The sequence below is a fragment of the Aethalodelphis obliquidens genome, unplaced genomic scaffold, assembly GCF_003676395.1.
Source record: "Aethalodelphis obliquidens isolate GAN/ISIS:26980383/991018 unplaced genomic scaffold, ASM367639v1 scaffold80, whole genome shotgun sequence".
NCBI lineage: Eukaryota > Metazoa > Chordata > Mammalia > Artiodactyla > Delphinidae > Aethalodelphis > Aethalodelphis obliquidens.
This window is the reverse complement of record NW_020838024.1, coordinates 3,720,462-3,739,945: the sequence shown is the minus strand read 5'-3', so window position 1 is coordinate 3,739,945 and position 19,484 is coordinate 3,720,462. Positions and strand designations below refer to the sequence as shown.

Sequence of the window (19,484 nt, the reverse complement as noted above, 5' to 3'; positions counted from 1 at the left end):
CAGTAAGTAATGTTAAATATGTTAGCATATTCATTAACAATATTCTTAATCTGCAATAGAAGTTTTATAAATTTTTAACGTTAATTCTAGTGAATATAGGAGTGAAGTTCCGTAGTTAATTCTACTGGGCAAACTTTCAAAAAGTATTTGAGGTAGCTGAATTACACTGAAAATACGTTACCCTTGAATTAATTGAAACTAAGGATAATTATTGTTAGATTTTATTTGCATTGGTTAAATAGGCTAATTCTTTGGCACTGTAGAAGACTTTGAAAAAGGACTCTTTATTGATGGTTTTCACTTTGTTTCTTTAGTTGAGTGATGTGTCTTCCCCAAGATCAATAACTTCAACACCACTTTCAGGAAAGGAATCAGTATTTTTTGCTGAACCACCCTTCAAGGTATTTCCTTTCTGTGTCCAACTTATTATTGAATTTTAAGATACATAATAGATTTAATTTAAGTTACACAACACTGGGCGAAACAGAATATATTTCTCAGTCATTGGTTCAAACCTTTTCATCATAAAGCACCCTTTGATTATTTTTCCTAGCATGGGCTCCATACAAAAAGAGTAGCATGAATCAATTATATTTGTTAGCTAATATTTAATTTTCTTCATTAAAAAAGGACAAAGATAAGACTTTAAGATCACCAGTCATCTTACCAAATTGAGTTGCTATAATACTAATCAAAAAGAAAGAAATGGTTATTCTCTGATGTCTTACTAAGAAGTAATTATATATTATTTTTAATTTATTTTTTTAATTGTATATTTTTAATTAAACTTTTTACTGACTATAAAAGTAATATGTATTTATTTTAGAATTTTAGAAAATCCATTAGGTCTTATTCTACCTGATTCTCTAGACTTGTGGTTGGAAAGTATTTTAAGGAATGGGAGGGTATTTCAATTTAATATCTGTTTACCTAACAATCACTAGGAAATTGTACTTGGAAAGAAAGTAAAATCTATAATTGTTAAAATGAAATTTCAATGGCATAATTGTTTATTCTTTTCTCCCTTCTAAGAACTACTAAAAATGAATTTTCTTTTAACTTGGATGCACATTGATGTGGAAAAGATTCTATCAACCTATCACTCCCCTTGCTTTAACTAGATTTTATTAAAATACAAGGCAAGGAAAGGAAGTTATGCTCTTATAATTACCACCCTAGTATCTTCTAATATGATTGTGGCTCAAAGGAGGCAATGCGTTCCAAAGAATAATATCACAAATTATGTTTTTCAGAAATAGAGTGTAAAAAGACTTTTACTTCTTTAAAAAAAATCACAAAGAGATAAAAAGGACACAATTTAGAATAGCTAAAGTTTAAAAAGATTAAAAATACAAATTGTTGGTGATGACGTGGAAGAGTTAGAACTCTCATACTCTGTTGGTAGGATGTCAAATGGTACAACTACTTTGGAAAACCATTTGACAGCTTCTTGAAAAGTTCAACATACCTAACATATGATCTAGCCATTCACTCACAGACGTTAACCCAAGAGAAATGAAAATATATGTCTCAAAAAATCATATACACAAATGTTTATAGCATCTTTATTCAAATATCCCCAAACTAGAAAAGATCCAAATGTCCTCCAACAAATGAATGGATAAAGATAATGAGATACATACATATAATGAAATATTACTCAGCCATAAAAGAGAATGAAGTGCTGGCCAAGCAGCATGATGGATGCATCTGAAAACCATCATGCTGAATGAAAGAAGCCAGGCTCAAAGAAATTCATCCCCTCTGACATTCCATTGATAGGAATTCTAGAAAATGCAAAAAGGAGAGTAGTGGTTGCCTGGGAATGGCAGGGATTGGCTGTGATGAGGAAACTTTTAGAGGTAATGGGAATATTCTGAATCTTGATCATAGTGGTGGTTCCTTGGGTGTGTATCTGTCAGAACTCCTCGGATTGTAAGCTTCCAATGGATGTAGTTTACTGTACCTTAATAGAGTTGAAAAATAAGCATTTATTTTTTTAAGTGAAAATACAGCTTTTTTTATGATAAGCACTTGCCAAAAATGAGCCACTTCATTTTTAGCATTTAAGCCTTTAAGAAGTCTCTTTGCTGAACAGTTCTCTCTTTTATCATGGTCTGCGGCTCATCTAGATAAAACATGGCAATTTCTGGCAAGTGACTGTATTTTGTTTTGGAATGAGAATCTGGCTTTGAAGGTAAAGAATTTTTCTAATATGTTAATGGACAGAGATATTCAGGGATACAGGTTTAGAGGAAATCTTGATGGGATTGTCAATCCACAGCCATAAGAATTTTTATTCCCTTATAAAATTACCTTTATTTCCTGTGACAGGTCTCATTTACTATCATTTCCCTTAAAAATAATTAATAATAATATATTAATAGTTAATTTATGAAATGATAAAGCTGAAAAGTGCTTCTAATGTATTTTAATGTATTACCCAGATAAGTGAAACTTCTATTTGACTCTGTTATGAAAGTAGTATTCACCATCTCAAGCTTTAAGCACGTAGCCCACTAAATTAGCTATCATGTAATTTTATTATAATCTTCAAAGATATTTGTAATATACTTACTGAAATTCCTGAAAAATATTTTGAGACTATACCCTCTGGAACCTCTAAGTAAAAATTGCACCTCAGGAGATAACTGTCACTTTTATTGTATTTTAAAATATCTTCTTTCCTGGAGATTATCTGTTTCTCTAGTAGGATAGCACCAACTTGTATAAACTCAAGGAGGAAAATTTGCTTGATTCTTTTGTAGACTGTTCCATTCAGGAATATTCTTTTAAGTCATTTTTGTGTTCCAGCAGGCTGAGATCAGTTCTATACGGGAAAACAAAGACAGACTAAGTGACAGTACTACGGGTAAGATGAAGGGGCATTTTTGTTCCCTTGACCGATCTCTATTTCATGTTCCTCTAAGAGAGCAAAGGCCAAGCAGGGGTACCCTGTCTGGGGAAGTTGGAGAACCCAGGGTGCCACCCTAAGGCTGCCAGCGGTGCACAGCCCGGTACTCTCTACTTCAGGGGGCTTTCACCTAGATTAAGGAGTCCCTGAGCTTGGGTGTGAAATATATCTCTGTTTTCATCCGTTCCTAATTTAGCATTAGCACTTCCTTCAATTATGAAGATAGGCAATAAGCCCCAGTGGTATTAGCAGATCACTGATTCTGACACCAAGAAAATTCACAGATAATAGCATATCCCCTCGCTGTTATTACAGATACCTTGAAAGATCATTTACAGTATCTCTGCTAGAAATTATGGCCGTTATTAGACCTGCTTCCAGATCTTGTTGTTTGGTGTGTTACAAAGGTCGCCAATTACTGTAACCTGTACATTCTATTTTTTTTAAACATCTTTATTGGAGCATAATTGCTTTACAATGGTGTGTTAGTTTCTGCTGTGTAACAAAGTGAATCAGCTATACATATACATATATCCCCATATACCCTCCCTCTTGCGTCTCCCTCCCACCCTCCCTATCCCACCCCTCTAGGTGGTCACAGAGCACGGAGCTGATCTCCCTGTGCTATGCAGCCGCTTCCCACTAGCTATCTATTTTACATTTGGTAGTGTATATATGTCAGTGCCACTCTCTCTCTCCGTTCCAGCTTATTTTATGCATCTTAAAACATCGTTTTGAGATGAGGTCCATAGGCTGTGCGCTGCCAGCTAGCGGCCCTCCTCACAACTGGGCAGCAGGTTATTTCTTGAAGGGAGAGCCAACTGAGCACCTCCACGGCTGCCACAATCTAACTTTTCTACTTCTCACTTTTAAAAGACACATACAAAGAGTGTTAATGAAATCACAGTGAAATCACGCACTATCATATTGTCTTCACCAAGACACGGTTTAATTCATTGTATCGAGTCCATCCTGTTGCTTTATCCTCTAAGAATGTAGGACGGTATATGCAGAATCAATTTGAAATGTAGAGCAGATTACTTCAAAGGCCCCTTTTTGCTCCAGCATTCAGTTTCTTAGTCTGTTATGTATTTCATATGTGTTTGGAGCCCTTAACTTACAGAATTGAGAAATATTAAGAAATATTCCTGGCAGAGAACAATGTTAATATAACTGAACAGTTGTTACACTGTATACTTTAAAAGCCATCCATCATGGCTTAGAAGTAATTTTTGTTGCTTAGAATTACCCTCATGCTCCCTCCCAACCCCCTGGTTCATTCCAAGCTGACCAGACTCTTTGTCAAGAACGCTCATAAAGCTGTGGTTTAGACACCAGACATGATTAGTAAGCATTTCTATGAAGAAATGTCATTTTGTATCCTTCCAAATTAAGATTAAAGTTTTCGGGCTTCCCTGGTGGCGCAGTGGTTGAGAGTCCCCCTGCCGATGCAGGGGACACGGGTTCGTGCCCCGGTCCGGGAAGATCCCGCATGCCGCGGAGCGGCTGGGCCCGTGAGCCATGGCCGCTGAGCCTGTGCGTCCGGAGCCTGTGCTCCGCAATGGGAGAGGTCACAACATTGACAGGCCCGCGTACCACAAAAAAAAAAAAAAAAAAAAAAAAAAAAGATTAAAATTTTCATCCTTGCATTAAATGGCTTGAGAAAATTTTTAAGTAACAGTAGAAATTTGGATCAGTGCTATTCAGAGTGTGGTCTCTAAACTGTTGCCAATCTAAAATAACTAAGGAGTTTAGAGCAGAAAGTCATCCAGCCAAGCACACTGTTTTGCCCACCTGACAATTTTGTTTCCATAGGAAGACTTTCTGGATGAAGGAAGCAGTACATTGAGTGACATTCTGGAGGACGTTTCTTGTCTTGTCTCAATGAGAACTTTGAGTAGCACAGCTTTAAAGGTTATTTCAGCACGATAATCAGTAGAATCTCAAATAGTTCTGATTTACCAACAGTGTTTACTGTGGGGTTCAGAGAAGGCTGTTTCATGGTGGGTGGTCAGAGAATGTTTTAAGGAAGAGGCAGAGTTTGCCATGAGTCTTGAAGGATGCCTAAGAGTTATCTAGCCAAAGAGATGCTACAAGGGCAGTCGTATGGATGAAGAATTAAAGAAGCAGCCTTGTGTTGAGAATATAGAGGATGTGATAGAAGCGCTGAATCTGATGAAAATGGGATACCAGCGAAAAACATCAGGAGTTATAAACCTGAAAAAAAGTAGATTGGAGCCAGATCCTATTGGCCTTAATCCAGATGAAGGAATTTGGAGGTTATTTTTAGAGGGAGAGCAATTAAAGCACTTGAACCAAAGGAATGACCCTATCAAAGTATGTTTTAGGAAGATTAGTCTGACAGTGTTGTTGGTACAGGCTACATTTTCACTAGAGGAGAGAGAGAGAGATTTGTTAGGAAGCCATTTGTAGAGTTACCAAGTATGGTGATGAAGTTTGAACTAGAGTGATGGATGTGGGAATAAGAAGTGAACCAGATTCCAGAGATCTATCTGAAAGGATTCACAGAATGGGATGTATTAGGCACGGGAGGAACAAAAAACAACCCAGGTGTGGCACTTGATTAAGTGAACGGAAAATGTGTGACCGAATCCATCAGTTTTCAGATGTGCTTATTTGTATCCAGGCACCTAGTATATGTGTTAGGGGAACGCCAGTAAGGAAACCCCAGTACCTGAGAACTGCTATTCATCTGTCCAGCTGCAGGGGGCTTTCAGTCATAGTCTGGACCAGGAAGAAGAACTGGATTGGGTAGAAAGTGAGTTTGTAAGAGGTCAGAGAAATAACAGTTTAATGTTTAAAATATTATTTTAAATTGCCTGTCTCTTTTCCAAGGCGCTGATAGCTTATTGGATATAAGTTCTGAGGCTGACCAACAAGACCTTCTGGTCCTACTGCAGGCAAAAGTTGCTTCTCTTACCTTACACAATAAGGAATTACAAGATAAATTACAGGTAGGTAAATAGATTGCCAACACAGTCTGTTCTGTAGGGTTCAAGCTATTGGGTTTTTCAGGGTTAGTCAGGTGATATTTTGTTTTAGACATTGACCTTAGTTTCTTCTTTTTAAAATTAGCCTTAAGCATTTTATAGTTTCAAATTATTTGTTTCTTGAGAGAGTTTATTCATTAACTGTTTTTGTAAATTGGTAAATTATATATGATTATATACATAGTATGATATATATGACAATATATATACATATATGTGCACACACATATATATGGTTAGTCAGTTATTCACTTAGTAAAGTTGATCACTTAGCAGATTTAAGAACTTGATAAGAAGTAGCTGTACTAAGCCCACTGTCCCTCTTGGCAACTACAATAATATGAGAAACAAAGGAAAAATTTGAGTCAGAGGCTCTTCAGCCAAAACAAATCTCACGTTTTTAAAGTGGCACACATAATCTGTCCTGAGAGAGCACAGAAGAAGCTTAGAGTCATTAGTCCGACTCCCGCGTCCCGGACCGTATTTTTTCACGGGGCAAGAGGACGCGTGCAGAGCCATCCTGCTGCTCTCCCACGTGTAAGGTTCGGAATCACTCTCTCATTGCAGTTGCTTGCTCATCTAACCCCACCTTTGGTGCTATTTCATTCTTGCCTTTTTTTTCCAGGCCAAAACACCCAGGGAGGCAGAAGCAGACCTGAGCTTTGACTTTTACCATTCTGCTGAAACTGACTTGGCCCCATCCCTGGGCAAACCTAGTGAAACCCCTCCTCCAGACTCCAGACCATCTCCATCTGTCTTAACACATTCCTTGAGTAAATCCACTATCAACAGCGATGTCAGAATCCAGCAATTGCAGGAGATTTTACACGACTTGCAGAAGAAATTGGAGAGCTCTGAAGCAGAGAGGAAAGAGCTGCAGGCCGAGCTCCAGGCCAGAAGGACAGAGTCGGTGTGCTTAAACAACTCGGAGATTTCAGAGAACGGCTCCGACCTCAGCCAGAAACTCAAGGAAACTCAGAGCAAGTACGAGGAAGCTATGAAAGAAGTCCTGAGTGTGCAGAAGCAGATGAAACTAGGCCTGGTCTCACCGGAAGGCGCGGATACTGACTCAGGCCTCCGTGAGCTGAGGATCACAGAGGAGGAAATAGACGTGCTAAAGCGGGATCTCCAGAACGCACTGGAAGAAAGTGAACGAAATAAAGAGAGAGTGAGAGAGATGGAGGAAAAGCTTGTAGAGCGGGAGAAAGGGGTGGTTATGAAGCTACCTGGGGAAGAGTACGAGGAAATGAAAAGCTCGTATTGCTCGGTGATTGAGAATATGAACAAGGAGAAGGCGTTTTTGTTTGAGAAATACCAAGAGGCCCAAGAAGAAATCATGAAATTAAAAGATACACTGAAAAATCAGACGACCCAGGAGGCGGGCGATGAAGCTGGGGACATGAAAGAGGCCATGAACAGGATGATAGATGAACTCAACAAGCAGGTGAGTGAGCTGTCCCAGCTGTACAAAGAGGCCCAGGCCGAGCTGGAGGATTACAGGAAGAGGAAATCTCTAGAAGACGTCACAGCTGAATATATCCATAAGGCAGAGCACGAGAAGCTGATGCAAGTGACCAGCGCATCCAGAGCGAAGGCTGAAGAGGCCCTGTGTGAAATGAAGTCGCAGTATTCCCAAGTGCTGAGTGAGCTGACCCAGCTCAAACAGTTGGTGGATGCACAGAAAGAGAACTCTGTCTCCATGACGGAGCATCTGCAAGCGATAACCACGCTGCGGACCACTGCCAGAGAGATGGAGGAGAAGATAGGCAGTCTTAAAGAGCACCTTGCGAGCAAGGAAGGGGAGGTGGCAAAGCTGGAGAAACAACTCCTAGAGGAGAAGGCGGCCGTGACCGACGCGATGGTGCCCAGGTCTGCCTATGAGAAGCTCCAGTCGTCTTTGGAAAGCGAAGTGAGTGTGTTGGCCTCAAAATTAAAGGATTCCGTGAAAGAGAAAGAGAAGGCCCATTCAGAGGTTGCCCAGATTAGAAGCGAGGTCTCACAAATGAAAAGGGAAAGGGAAAACATTCAGACTCTCTTGAAATTCAAAGAGCAAGAAGTAAATGAACTTCTGCAAAAATGCCAGGACGCTCAGGAAGAGCTTGCAGAAATGAAGAGAGATTCTGAAAGCTCTTCAAAACTGGAAGAGGATAAAGACAAGAAGGTTGGTGAGACTGTACTGCTGTTGAATTTCTAGCTAGCATACGCTAGGACTTTCAACCTTCACTTACTGTGGTTAACATTTTTACCATTTGTAAGCACTGACCTATTGTGAATGGTCAGAGGCTCCACACATGACTCCCTCTGTCCCCAAAGCCACGTTAAAGATAGTAGGGTGGACGTTTATTTAAAAAAAAAAAATACTCATCTTCTGCTTCCCTCATACCAAAGCATTTTCACATGTGTGGGACATGTTTTCCCTTTAAAAATTATTTTACAGAAGCCCTGCCAGGTGTCAGGGATCAGAAGTGAACCCACCAACGGAGAAGCATTTGTGACCCATCTTGAACTTCTACTCTGTTGGAATCCAGACAGATTCCTCTGTCATATGAAAACCCAATTACTCCCAGACTTGATATTGCTTCCCTAAACCCCACGAGCTTTCCTCTGAGTCAGTATAAAAACCCTCCCCGGGCTCCATTTTCAAAGGTGTACAGGATAATAAGGCAGGAAGTGTGAGGGGCAGGCGATGTGAGATGGGCTGGGCGGGGAGGAAGGAGGAGAGTAAAGGGAAAAGCGGATGATGCTTCCGTGCCTGGATCTGCTCTGCATTCCCGGTCTCCTGGGTCAGATGTTCTGAATGGCATTCATTAGAGCATTTTTTATCTTTTATTCCTTCATTATAATGAATGTTTCAAAAAGAGCTCCTGAAGCCAAGAGACGGGGTGGAGGTGGGCGATTGTCTTCATTACGAGGCAAGATGCCCGAGATACCAGGGTTTCTAAAACTTATTCCTGACTGCCCACGTCAGCAATATGGAGCAAGACCTAGCTGTCTTCGAATAAGGAATACCTGAAATCCTGTTTCTGATTTATTTTTTCAACCGTCCCCCTTTGAAGGGTGAACGAAGGAAATCCATGTCACAGCTTTTGTTACCTTTTCAGGCCCCAAAACACAGTCTCTCATTCGGGGGGCTCTTGTCTGCATGGAATGGCCTTAGAGGGCTTTGTTTGGTTTGCCTGATTTTATCTGTTTTTATCTGATTTTATGTTTCATTTTATGGCTTTTCTTTTAAAAATAACAGAGGGGTTGCTGCAGTCCCAGAGGCCAGGAGAGGCTATGTTACAGGTTGAGAAATAGGTGGAGTCTTGCTTCTGCCGTCACGTTCTCGCCTACTGATAGAGCTTTCCTTTCTCGCCAGATAAACGAGATGTCGAAGGAAGTCGCCAAGTTGAAGGAGGCCCTGAACAGCCTCTCGCAGCTCTCCTACGCCACGAGCTCGTCCAAGAGGCAGAGCCAGCAGCTGGAGGCGCTGCAGCAGCAGCTGGCTGTGAGTGGACGTGCTTCTGCGGCCTGGCTGGGGGTGTGGGGAGACAGACGGCACACCAGGGGGAGCGGGGAGCCAGCGGGCAGACGCCCAGCCTGAAGGCGTGTTGCGCCTCAGTGAGCAGCTGACTACGGACTTCTGTGATGAAGGCCAGAGAGGGAGCGGATGGATTTCTCAGTCATTGCCTGCAGTGCGATGGGTAACATGTATCAGTGAGAAGGAAGGGAGGAGTCCACAGGACAGTGGGAGGAGGCCTCTTGTTCACTCTTCCACTCGCTTTTTACCCTTTCTCCATTTTTCTGCCATGGTCGTCACTGTCTCTGGCAGCGGCGAGAGCTGTTTCTTATTAGGGGCCAGGATCTCTGGTAGTTGTATGTCTACACGTCTGAAGCTGCTTCTTGGCCTCTCTCCTGATTTCACCCAGGAAAGCCCTTTCATGTCTGTATTCTACTGTAATACAGCAACACAAGCTTGGTTTAAAACAACACAAACTTATTACTACAGTTCTCGAGATCCATACGTCCGAAGAAACCAGTTTCACAAAAGTCAAGCCAAGGTGCCAGCAGGGCTGGTTCCTTCTCGAGGCTTTAGGGGAGAATCCATTTCCTTGCCTCTTCCGGCTTCTAGAGTTTGCCTGAATTCTTTGGCTTGTGGCCCCTTTCTCCATCCCCAACGCATATCACTCCAGCCTCTGATTCCGTCCTCCCATCTCCTCCTTCCACCTTTGACCTTCTTGCCTCCCTCTTATAGGACCCTGGTGGTTACGTTTTAGATCCACCCAGATAATCAGGATAATCTTCCTTTCTATCTCAAGATCCTTAATCTGCAAGTCCCTTTGGCCTTATAGGTCACACTCCCAGGTTCTACGGATTAGGATGTGGGCATCTTTGGAGGGCTATTAGTCAGTCTATCACAATGTCTGTAAAGTTTTAGTCCTTGAGGGTATGTTACATTTTGCACGTGAAGGTTAGTCTATCCTGGACTGTCTCTAGCTTCCATTTACAAACAGGACCTGGATTTTGTGATTTCTTCAGTACAGACTCAATACTGGTGAATGCAGGTTTCTACAGTCCTTACTCCGGCTGGCCACAAAGTACAAAACCAGCTTTTCTTGTGTCGCCAGCTCTACTAGAGCAGTGGAGGAGTAGTCAGGGAAGGAGAAGTTGCTCTTGACTGTGTTTTGCAGGTCATTTTTCTGATCAAGTGATTATCACAGACTTGTAGATAAAGTACTAATGATTTATACAGTCATTCTTAGTTACTCAATATGCATTTAATGAGCTTTTATGTATCAGTAATATACAAGGTGCTGATGATATAAAAATGAATAAGACACAGTCCCTGCCTTCAGTGTAGTAAGCGTCCATTGATAGGTGCCCAACGTGCTGTGGGCATAGAGAGGCAATGTGCTTACCCAATCTGGGTGAGTCTCTGAAGGCTTCCTGCAGGAGGCGATGGTTGTGCTGAATCTCAAAGAGACGAGTAGGAGGCAGCAGGGACTGGGATGTGGCATTTAGATGGCCCATGGTAGCCATGGCAACCACAGTTCCAGTGGAGGGGTGGAGTATGGATGGCCAAGGCTGGCTGCTGGAGAAGTGACTAAGGAGCTAGGCGTCTGCCGGGGCTGAAGAGTCACAGCAGGAGGCAGGGGAAGCCTAAAGCAGGTTTGCTGCAAAGATGGGAGATGGTGGTGAGGGAGTGGGATGCTTTCAACTGAGATCTCAGAGGTAATGACTGCAGCAGGGCTCTGACCATAAGAGCGGATGGCTGGAAGGAGGGACAGGTCATGAAGCTGAGGTCGAGGGACTGAGAGGCCAGGGTGGTGGGTGGCTCATCCACGTGGATACTGAAGTCAGCCAAGTGATGACAGAAGCAGAACCGGAAGGGAAGACAGTGATCAGAAGACAAAGCTATAAATGATGGAGTGGAGGCAACCAAGAGGTGGGAGGAAACTGCACAGAGAGGGCTACCAAGCGTACCTTCTACTGGCAGGAACTTCAAAGACTGAGGTTTCAAAGGGTTTCCTTGAATAGGAAGGACGCCTCACATCTGACACTGTTGGGGAGGAGGTGAAACTGGCTACTGATAGACTCCAGTAGATTTTTAAAGTGATCCATATGTGATAGTCTAAATTTCCATCATGACGTAGACAGAAAGGCCTCTTCTTAGACGAGTTAAGAGCTGAGTTGAGATCCTTGAAATAGTCACTAGGAGGAATTGGAATTACAGCTCAACAAGGAGAAATAAAATCATTAACAGCTGTGCTGAGGGACCATTTGAGGTTGGTGCCGTCACCCTGTTGACCTCCTTGGTACGCTGACAGCTAAATCATTGAATTCCCCAGGGATTATACACCACTTGGCTATATAGAAGGTGATCGATAAACTCTCTTTAAAAGAATAATTTTTTAAATTAATAAATATTTGGTCATTGTATACGATAGAAAAGTTGGAAGATACAGAAAACTCTGGAAAAGCTACTATAAATTAAAACTGCCTATAATCCAACCACTCAGAGACAATAACTTTCTGCATTTGACAAAGTAGATAGTTCCTTGCACTGTTTACTTTGTGCGACTATATCTGTATTCTTTGCCTGAGTATGTATATATATTTTTAAACAAATTCGGGATTATCATATCTACTTTTTACATGAATTTTCTTCTAGGGTTGACATACCAAGATGTGAAACAGGTAGTTTTTTCCCCTAAGAATATTGACAAGCATTCTAAACTACACAATCCTCTGAGTCCACAGCAATTCTGAAAGCTTCCCATGCTGGTTGGTGGAAGGAATCACTAGGGTAGCGTTTGGCCGCAGCTTTCTCCTAGTTTTTTTGTTTTTTGTTTTTAAAGGTCTCCTAAGCTCTTGAACAATGTCAAATTGTCTCTTTCTAGGAGTGCAAGAAACAACACCAGGAAGTGATATCAGTTTACAGAATGCACCTTCTGTACGCTGTGCAGGTATGGTGTCTGGGGATCCTAAAGAGATACCACGGCAGGTCTTGCCCAAAGGCCCATCATGAAACTAGCAGAGCAGATGAGACTTTGAGAAGACAGCTCTTCATCGGAAAGCTTTCTAGAACACCTTCTGCTTTGCTTTGGACTTTGTGTTGGGAGCCCTGTGCCCTGTTAACCAGGAGCTGCCTCCTTTGTCGGGAGCTTGAAGGAGGGTGTGGGGGCAGCTGCCCATCAGGAGGAGGGGTCTCGGTGTTATTTTCCGGGTTTGATGACATTCTCAGAGCTATCCGTACCGTCTCACTACTGCAACTGGTGGTGCTTTGGCTGGCTGGGCTCACATTCGCTACTGAGATGCCAGAAACCCTTTGCTGAGGAGTCTGGTAGGAGACCCAGCCCCCTCATCCTCCGGAGGAAAAAGAGCAGGGTCGTGTCTTTGACTCAGCTCCTCCTAGAAATGTGGGAATGGGTAGGGCCAACATTTCCTTGAAGATCGGGGCGGGTGGGAGGGCAGTGGGAAGCCAAGGGCTCATCCCAGCCAGCCATCTCACTCCCCGGGTGAGGCAGTGCCAGGATTTAGTTTCTGAGTGTTGTTTTCTTTTGTTTTGGTTTACACCTTTTTGATGTTATTTTTCTAACAAGTGCTTTAGCTTTTCAGTGTTCAGCCCCCCCTCTACCTCTGTTGTTTTCTGCATTTTGAAGTTCCTGTGGGGCAACAGCCTCTGCCTTTTATTCACCTCCTTCCTCGCTCCCCCATGGTTCTGCGTGATTTGTGTCCAAGTCATGATATCGTAGGTTATTCTAATGAGTGTCTTTTGTTGGAATTTCCTAGGGCCAGATGGATGAAGATGTCCAAAAAGTACTGAAGCAAATCCTCACCATGTGTAAGAACCAGTCCCAGAAGAAGTAAAGTGGATTCCTTGGCAGGACACTGGCCCCTTGTTGTCCACCTTATGTTAGATCCGGAGTTGCTGGCAACCACTGCCATTGTTCTCATTCGTGGTATCACTGTGACCCTTGTAATAGAGCTTCTTCCCTTTCCAGAGGCTTCTTTCTGAGGATGGGTCCCAGGAGAAGACTGTCCTCCTCAGAACCGCTTAGAAACTTCGAAGCAGCAGAGGCGAAAGATGCTGTCATCCCTTCTGATTCCAGAGCTGGGATCGTCCACGCTGGTGGCAGGCATCCTCCTTGGTACCTGCCCAGCTGAGGGACTTCATCACTGAGTGACACATCGATGCTCCACGCAGCCGTGCTTCCGTTCCTACACTCAGGCTGTGCCGTTCAGCACAGCAGTGTTCTTTTTGCCTTTGGTTTCCTATCCCCCAAACATGACTTAATTTCTAACCAAATTAGTATGGCACTAGTTATGAGCTGCATGCTTTAGACCCTTTATCGTGATATCTTGTGGATTTAAAAATGCTAATTCCATCTTTTTCTTCCCCATCTGCCTTATATTTCTCACCACCCCGCTTATCAATCTTATAGTTTGATGAGCACTGTTAACTTAGATATGAAGTTTTAAAACAAAAGCAAATTGCCCTTAAATGTTCTTTTTAAGTAAACCGCTGACATATTGCAAATTTTCTATGCAAACTTGCCTCCTGCTGTTTCTTATGCACGAAGCTCAGGAAATCCAAACATTTGTGTTCAACGAGGGATAGTAAATTGCGTGTTTACAGCCAAAAGAAATGCCTCATCATTTTTAACCTCAATTTTTTAAGTGTTTTTTTTCCTCTACAATATTTTTATTGGCTCTTAAAGATGTTTTCATATCTAAATCCCTAAGTAAGTGAAATTTACATTAGACTGTATCAGCAAAATATTTTTTAGGTAATCATGTTTAAGACTTTAAAAAGTATATAACCTTTTCCTCCGGGTTTTCAGCTATAGCAGGAGGTGGTTCTGTATTCCAAACTCAAAATGAGCCACCACCAACACCCCTAGACTTCCTGCCATCGTGTTCTCAGAGCTGTAGCACGTCTCTGAATATAGTAAATCCTCTTACCCACTGAATATTTTTGAATGCCCCAACTCTACCAGCACCTGTAAATTATCTCTAGAAGGGCTGTTAGTACCAACGGGTTTTTCAACTTTGAAGCAAAAAATCCTCTTAAACATTATGGTGCCTAGCCGAGGTCTTGGGAGAAAACATTCCTGTTCACTTTACTTTCAGGTTAACTTGCTTGCAGCTTCCCTTACAGCCTTGATCTTATTGAGAGATGTAAACTGAATTACGGAAATCTCTAAAGCATAGAACTGAAAGCATAGGCCGGCTCCGACAGGGCCGCCTGGGCTCAGAGGCCACTTGGTAGCACTGTGTTGGATGAGGACCAACGACAGCGAAGCAACACGGGCTTTCGAGCCTGGTGTTAACCTTTCTTAAGTTGTTTATAGTTCGGCAATTTCGAACACCCTCCAAAGAAAACTGTGAAAGGACTTTCTGTCACAGCACTTAAGAAAACACAAAACCAGCCCCCTCCCAGCTCCACACAGAAATGCTGCAGAGTGTAAAACTTGAGACATTTTGTAGGACGCCTGACAAAGTGTAGCCTTTTATCTTGTTTCAGGATGCATATTTATTACAAGTACTCTGGTTAAATATTGAAAAGTTACATGCTGTAGTTTAGCATTTTGCCTTTGTAATTTACAGAAAGTGTTGCAGAAAATAAACTTTTGTTTCATTTTGCATCTCTGTTGTTGACTTGGGGCACCTTTGCAAGCATGCCCGTACAGCTTCTGAAGTTCAAGCTAACTAGCGTTTCGGGGCAAAGGTCTTTATACCATGCTGTGCTCCACCGGTGGCCGGTGTCCGCAGTCTCTCACACAGTGTGTCATATCATTTCGTCCCCTAGCTCCTGGGGTCACCTTGAACTCTACCCCAAGCAACACCCACTTTTGGGCACTTGCATCACAGTTCTTTCATTTAAAATTGCCTCTCAGTTGATCTGTAGTCCTTTTTTTTTTTTTTAACTATTTAAAAGCTTCCATTACATTTTTTTCCTCTTTTTTTCTTTGTTTTTTTGAAAAAGTAATACATACACGTGGTTTTTCTTACATTATCCTATCACATTACAAGGTTGATTCATTCCTGAAAAAAACTCCTGCAGGGTGAATTCTTCCAGGTTGAAAGCATAATTAAAACACCAGATGACAAATGAAATGGGTGCAATTATTTAAATAGCTAACATGGTCCTTCATAACACAGCATAACGAGGCCATCTCCCTTCATTAAGGCCATTTCCCTTGCTAACAATACGATTCTACTGCCTCGCTCTCAGCTCCTGTTGCCAAGGCATACCGTACATACTCAACTGAACCCTTCCTCAAGCCCCACCTCTGGGAAGAAAAAGGACAAAAGATATCAATGAAAATAATGCAAATAGTGTCTGAGGTTATTACTATTTTAAATTATTGAGTGTGCACCCTGAAAGGAGAACTCACCTCAAGGGAGGCCAACCATTCAACTCAGAAGATGATTTCTTTTTTTTTTTTTTTTGCCACGCCTCCCAGCATGCGGGATCTTAATTCCCACACCAGGGATCTAACCTGCGTCCCCTGCAGTGGAAGTGTGGAGTCTTAACCACTGGGCCACCAGGGAAGTCCCAGAAGATGATTTCTTGGTGACACTCAAATGAGCACTTAACCTAGATAAATCCAAACCAGACTTCTTAAATGAAAAGAACTGCCTCATATGCCGAAGGCAGGGTCTGAAAAGAAACTGTCATCCTGCAGCAGTGGTTATATATCACGGGATATAATTGTAGGATAAATGAGATAAACTGAAAATAAATCTCTCCTCCTGATTCTTAGTTTACCACCCCAGAAGCAACAGCTGTTAAGTTTCTTGAATGACCTAACACATTCTATGTCTGTATGTACATGTAGGCATGTATTTTATTTTCCCCTTTAAATATAGAAATTTCTGGACCATACTTTTTCCACTTAAAACATCCTGGAGATTGTTCTTTGTCAGCACACACATCCTTTTTAACTGCTGCATAATGTTTCATAGTACGTGCTTTTTTTTTTTTTTTAAACTAACTCCTCATTGATGGGCAATTAATCTGCTTCCAGTATTTTACAGTCCTAAAAGTGATGTGATGACTACGCTATGTATGCATATGTGCGAGGACCATTTGGATAATTTTCAAATTGCCCATTTTCACACTAGCTTCCATCATGTGATACAGGAATGCAGAGGATAAAAGTAGAATAGCATATGGGTCATCACAGTGAGTGGGCAAGAATGGCCTTTTTCTTCACATTGGTTACAGAAGAGTCATCAACTTGTTTTTCTTACATACACTTTCAGACTGACTCCAAAGCCTTTAATAATTAAACCCACCAATCTTAAGATAAACACATGATATGCCACGTGGGGAAAATGCTCCCAGAACATGTCGATGCACAACCTTTTGCCATGTGGCCTCACTGTGGAATGCTGGGTGCTGACTGCAGTAGAAACACCATCCAGCAAAGACGGGGGTGATGCAAGGTTTAAAAGGCAGACTGCAAGGCAAAGAGTGAGCTGGAAAAAGTAACAGACAGAGGCATTCACAGGAGCAATTTCTGTTCACCTGTTCAGGGCAGAGAACTGTCCAGCATTCGGGGAGTGTGTGGCATATCTGTGAAAGAAGGGACAAAAGCTCAACAACGACGGTCGCCGTAATTGGGTCATAGGACCTGGTTGAGGGAGCAATCAAAGTGGGTTCCAGGAGATGGAAAGGCTCCCTTGAGGAGTAAATCCCCAAGAGGTGGAGGCGAGTAGAAGAGAAGGAAAGAGACATTTCTGTACATTCAGTATAAACCAAGCCCTAAAAATGGGAAGAAACAATATTTCAGGAACGGCGACTGGATGTACCAGATTATTAGTGGAGGATGTGGAGGGGGGAGAGCCAAATAACGTAAGCTTTTAATAAAGGAGGGGGGTAGTGAGAGTTACCTATCTGTCACCTTCAGATGTTTTTAAACCTATACTTTTATTTATTTTTCAAAAAAATCCTTGAGGAAATGTTATTGAGATCAATACTTCAGTTTCAAAATCACAGTAAAAATGGAGAGTTTGTTGTTCCAGTTTTGAATTTTTCAAATTTTAGGAACATTTAAAACAAAACTTGAAAAGAGTTTACACTGAACACTCATGTGCTCATCACCTAGAGTCAAGCATTAACATTTTACTAGACTTGCCTTGTATGCATGTCTATCCACTTATCTCTCCCAATTTCCATCCATTAGTCTGTTTCTTTTTGAGACATTTTAAAATAAGTACAGAACATCCACACAGGCTACCCTGAAAATTTCAGTATACATATCATTAACTAGGTTTTAGTATTTGTTTGAAATTCTTTCTAGGTAAAATTTACATAACAGTGAAATGCATAAATATTAAGTGTACCATCTGATAAGTTTGGACAAGTAAATATGCCTGGGCAACAAACCCTCCTATCAAGGTATAGAACGTTACCATTAGCCCAGAACATCCTCTCATCCTCCTTCCTTAAAATTAGCAAAGCCTGAAGGTATATGGGACAAAATCCAGGAGAAACAAGGTACACATTTCCAGGTGCCCTCTTCCAGTGGAGTTACATGGAATAGCTAATTGTCCCAGCAGTGATGTGTGACAACACTTCGGAAGTCTGGCCAGTCAGATTAGTCCACCCAAGCCTGGGTATCCAGGACTTTATTGGGGATCTATCAGGAAGGCTGAAATACCTGCATAACAATTTCAGCTATTCAGATTCCAGACCCCCCAGAGCAAAGACATGCATTCATCATACATCACATTTTTTTTTTTGTTTGTTTTTTGTTTTGTTTTTTTTTTTTGTTGTTTTTTTTAAATTTATTTTATTTTTGGCTGCATTGGGTCTTTGTTGCTGTGTGTGGGCTTTCTCTAGCTGCAGTGAGCGGAGGCTACTCCCTGTTGCTGTGCATGGGCTTCTCATTGCAGTGGCCTCTCTTGTTGCGGAGCACGGGCTCTAGGCGCGTGGGCTTCAGTAGTTGTGGCACATGGGCTCAGTAGTTGTGGCTTGCAGGCTCTAGAGCGCAGGCTCAGTAGTTGTGGCACACGGGCCCAGTCGCTCCGCGGCATGTGGGACCTCCCCGGACCAGGGCCCGAACCCGTGTCCCCTGCATCGGCAGGCGGACTCCCAACCACTGCGCCACCAGGGAAGCCCCATACATCACATTTTAAGAATTAACTATTTAATCGGATTTGTACCACTTGGCCCAAAATGTCAAGCATAGAAAAATGTTCTCAGAATATTCTAATGGATCAGAACTCATTTCCCAGGAGCCAGTCTGAGGCCATTCCTGAAGATAGGCATTTTTAATGAATATGCAGGTTTTGAGCAACCCAGACATGTAAATTAATCCTTTAAACCTATACATTTAAATCAAGTTAAACACTCTGGTAGGCAGAATAACACTCCCCCAAAGAGGCTCATGTCCTAATTCCCTGGAATTTAAATAGTTTATGTTATATGGCAAAAGGAGAATAAAGTTTGCACATAGAATTAAAGTTGTTATTCAGCTGACCTTAAAACAAGGAGATTACCCTGGGTTACCCTGGTAAGGCCTGATGTAATCAAAAGGGTCTTTTAAAGCAGGAGAAGGAGTCAGAGATTTAAAGATGCTACACTGCTGGCTCTGAAGATGGAAGAAGAGCTATGAACCAAGGAAGGCAGGTGGTTTCTAGAAGCTGGAAAAGGCAAGAAAACAATTCTCCCCGAGAGCCTCCAGAAAGAACCGGTCTTGCTGACACCTGATCTCTAGGCCAGTGATGGTCATTGCAGACTTCTGACCTCCAGGACGAGGAGATAATAAATTCTTGTTGTTTTAAGCTGCTAAGTTTGTGATGACTTGTTACAGCAGCAATAGGAACCCAATGTACACAGAGAGGCCAGAATCTCTACTAATGGCGAGTTCCTGAAGATGACTCAGTTTCTTAAGTGTTATTGAACACTAGTAATAAGCCAGGCACTGTGCTGAACGCTAAAGGCTCAGTGGTGGATATAAGTCTGCTCACAAGAACCTCACATCTGGTCAGACAGGGCCTGCCACCCAGCAGATACTCAGTATTCACTGGGTGGTGGGTAGGTGGAGATTTAGATGGATGGATTG

General features: G+C 42.1%; 1 protein-coding gene across 10 annotated transcripts in view; it reads left to right on the top strand.

Annotated features, from left to right (window-relative positions):
• The window catches only part of RAI14 (retinoic acid induced 14), a 147,522-nt gene extending 132,469 nt beyond the window's left edge, over window positions 1-15,053 (top strand). For 5 of the 10 annotated variants that reach the window (XM_027092713.1, XM_027092714.1, XM_027092717.1 and 2 more), the window contains 7 exons: window positions 315-401; window positions 2,815-2,872; window positions 5,771-5,889; window positions 6,551-8,086; window positions 9,284-9,412; window positions 12,306-12,371; window positions 13,198-15,053. In XM_027092713.1, the coding sequence (XP_026948514.1) occupies window positions 315-401; window positions 2,815-2,872; window positions 5,771-5,889; window positions 6,551-8,086; window positions 9,284-9,412; window positions 12,306-12,371; window positions 13,198-13,275 (2,073 nt within the window). In that variant the 3' untranslated portion in view covers window positions 13,276-15,053. The remainder of the gene's footprint in view (window positions 1-314; window positions 402-2,814; window positions 2,873-5,770; window positions 5,890-6,550; window positions 8,087-9,283; window positions 9,413-12,305; window positions 12,372-13,197) is intronic. The other 5 variants (XM_027092715.1, XM_027092719.1, XM_027092718.1 and 2 more) reach the window with 2 other exon arrangements.
• The last annotated feature ends 4,431 nt before the right edge of the window (window positions 15,054-19,484 follow it).